Here is a 2,694-nt window from a genome sequence, read left to right on the forward strand (position 1 = left end):
GGAGATCAGGAAACTAGAGGCGGCAGGCTTGGTAAGGGGGGTCCTCCATCCGACGTGGTTGGCCAAGCCGGTAGTGGTGCGCAAGGCAAACGGGAAGTGGAGGCTGTGTATTGATTACACAGACATCAATAAAGCTTGTCCAAAGGATCCCTTCCCGTTGCCGCGCATCGACCAGATTGTCGACTCCACGGCCGGGTGTGACCTGTTATCATTCCTCGACGCCTACTCAGGGTACCACGAGATCTTCATGACAAAAGAAGACGAGGAGAACACAGCATTCATCACCCCATGTGGTACGTATTGCTTTTTACGGATGCCTTTCGGGTTGAAGAGTGCTGGCTCAACCTTTGCAAGAGTAGTCCAAATTGGTTTTGAGCCCCAATTACATAGAAATATGGAAGCTTACATGGATGACATAGTGGTCAAAACCAAGGACAAAGCGACAATTGTGCAAGATCTGGAGGAAACATTTGCAAACCTGCGCAAGATCAACCTCAAGCTGAACCCTGAGAAGTGTGTCTTCGGTGTCCCATCCGGCAAGCTTCTCGGGTTCTTTGTGTCACAGTGCAGGATTGAGGCAAACCCAAATAAGATCAAGGCCATCGAGCATATTGAGGCAACCAAGCGAATCAAAGACATGCGTCGGTTCACTGGCTGCGTTGCCGCCATGAGCAGATTCATCTCCAAGTCCGCGGAGCGTGCCCTTCCCTTTTTCAAGATCTTGAAGAAGACGTGCCCAATGGAGTGGACCCCGGAGGCCGAGGCAGCGCTGTAGGATTTGAAGAGGTACCTCTCCTCTACCCCCGTCCTGGTTGCGCCCAAACCACAAGAACCGTTGCTGATGTACCTAGCGGCAACGAATCAGGTGGTTAGCGCCGCACTGGTGGCGCAGAGAGAGGTCGACGAAGAGGAAGCAGTGGCGGCAGAGTCAGTGGATGGCGAGCCGGAACCCTCCCCGGCAGTGCTCGGTCCCGGCAAGACTGAGTCCCCGGCAGAGGCTGAGACCAGTGCGACAGGGCCCGCGCGACCAGGTGAAGTGGCGCAGAAGAAGAAAATGGTGCAGCACCCAGTTTACTTCGTCAGCTCCCTTTTGCAGGGGGCTAGGTCGAGGTACTTAGGTGTGCAAAAATTGCTCTTCGGCCTCCTTATGGCCTCAAGGAAGCGGCGTCATTACTTCCAAGCGCACGAGATCACCGTGGCCACCCGCTCCCCGTTGCAACGGATACTGCATAACCCAGATGCAACGGGGAGGATCGTGGAATGGGCCCTGGAGCTATCAAGTTTCGGTTTGAAGTTCGAAAGCACCTCGACGATTCAGAGCAGAGTCTTGGCTGAGTTTGTTGCAGAATGGACCTCGACACCCGACAAAGAGGTACAGGAGACCACTCTCCCCAGCAAGGAAACGAGCCGCAACTGGATCATGTACTTTGATGGGGCTTTTTCGCTGCAAGGCGCCGGTGCTGGCGTACTGCTTGTCGCGCCCACCGGAGACCACCTCAAGTATGTCATCCAAATGCACTTTCCTTGGGAGATGTCAACTGACAACACCACCGAGTACGAGGGCTTGCTTGCCGGTCCCAGGATCGCGGCGGACCTCGGGGTCAGAAAGCTCATCGTCAGGGGCGATTCGCAGCTCGTCGTCAGGCAGATCAACAAAGATTACCAAAGTTCGTTGATGGAGGCTTACGTGGACGAAGTGAGGAAACTGGAGGAGCGCTTTGACGGTATACAAGCAGAGCATGTCCCTTGGGCGGAGAACGACATTGCTGACTACCTTTCAAGCGTGCTTACCCTCAAGCTACCTGTGGAACCAGGTGCTTTTGTGCTTCAGTTAACTCAACCATCCGTCGAACCATCAACCGGGCAGAACAAGCGGAGGAAGCTAGGCCCCGGCAAGTACTTCCCCACCAAGCTCCCTGGAGCCGCTGGCGAAGATGTTGCCGTGGATGCCGATCCTGCCACGGGGCAACCGACTCCAGCAGGGCCTCAGGCCATGGCCGTAGAGGCAGCCGCTCCCGCGGCAGAAGAGATGCCTTTGGTCCTTGTCGTCGAGCCACAGGCTCCGGCATGGGCACATCACACCGTCCGATTCCTCCAAGTAGCAGAGCTTCCTGAGGAGCAGGAAGACGCAGAGAGAGTAGTCCTCCGGTCTGCTCTGTACCAATTCGTTGACAATGTCTTGTACAGAAGAAGGCCAAATGGGGTGAAATTGAAGTGCATCTCCCGGGAGGAAGGACTAGAGCTGTTGGCAGAGATACATGGAGGCGTATGTGGCTCCCACATAGGGTCGAGGGCCCTTGCCAGCAAGGCTTTCCGGCAAGGTTTCTTCTGGCCCACCGCCCTCCAGGATGCGACGACACTAGTAACCAAGTGTGAAGCGTGCCAGTTCCATTCGAAGAAGCTCCATCAACCAGCTCAAGCCCTTCAAACCATCCCTCTCTCCTGTCCCTTCTCGGTCTGGGGGCTCGACATATTGGTCCCTTTCCCTCGTGCTGTCGGGGGCTTTGAGTACTTGTACGTCGCAATCGACAAGTTCACAAAGTGGCCAGAGGTGGAAGCGGTGAGGAAGGTGACAGCGCAGTCAGCCATCAAGTTCTTCAAAGGGCTAATTTGCCGTTTTGGTGTGCCCAACAGGGTCATCACCGATAATGACACACAGTTTACAAGCCATGCCTTCATGCAGTACATTGAGGA

General features: G+C 55.2%; 1 protein-coding gene across 1 annotated transcript; it reads left to right on the forward strand.

The window, feature by feature from the left end:
* The first annotated feature begins 1,531 nt into the window (after positions 1-1,531).
* On the forward strand, positions 1,532-2,207 carry LOC141027216 (uncharacterized). The gene is made up of 2 exons (XM_073504197.1): positions 1,532-1,814; positions 2,188-2,207. The coding sequence occupies exons 1-2, from the start codon at positions 1,532-1,534 to the stop codon at positions 2,205-2,207; spliced, it is 303 nt and encodes a 100-aa protein (XP_073360298.1).
* Positions 2,208-2,694: the final 487 nt, after the last annotated feature.

This window comes from Aegilops tauschii, chromosome 7 (genome assembly GCF_002575655.3).
Source record: "Aegilops tauschii subsp. strangulata cultivar AL8/78 chromosome 7, Aet v6.0, whole genome shotgun sequence".
NCBI classification, from domain to species: domain Eukaryota; kingdom Viridiplantae; phylum Streptophyta; class Magnoliopsida; order Poales; family Poaceae; genus Aegilops; species Aegilops tauschii.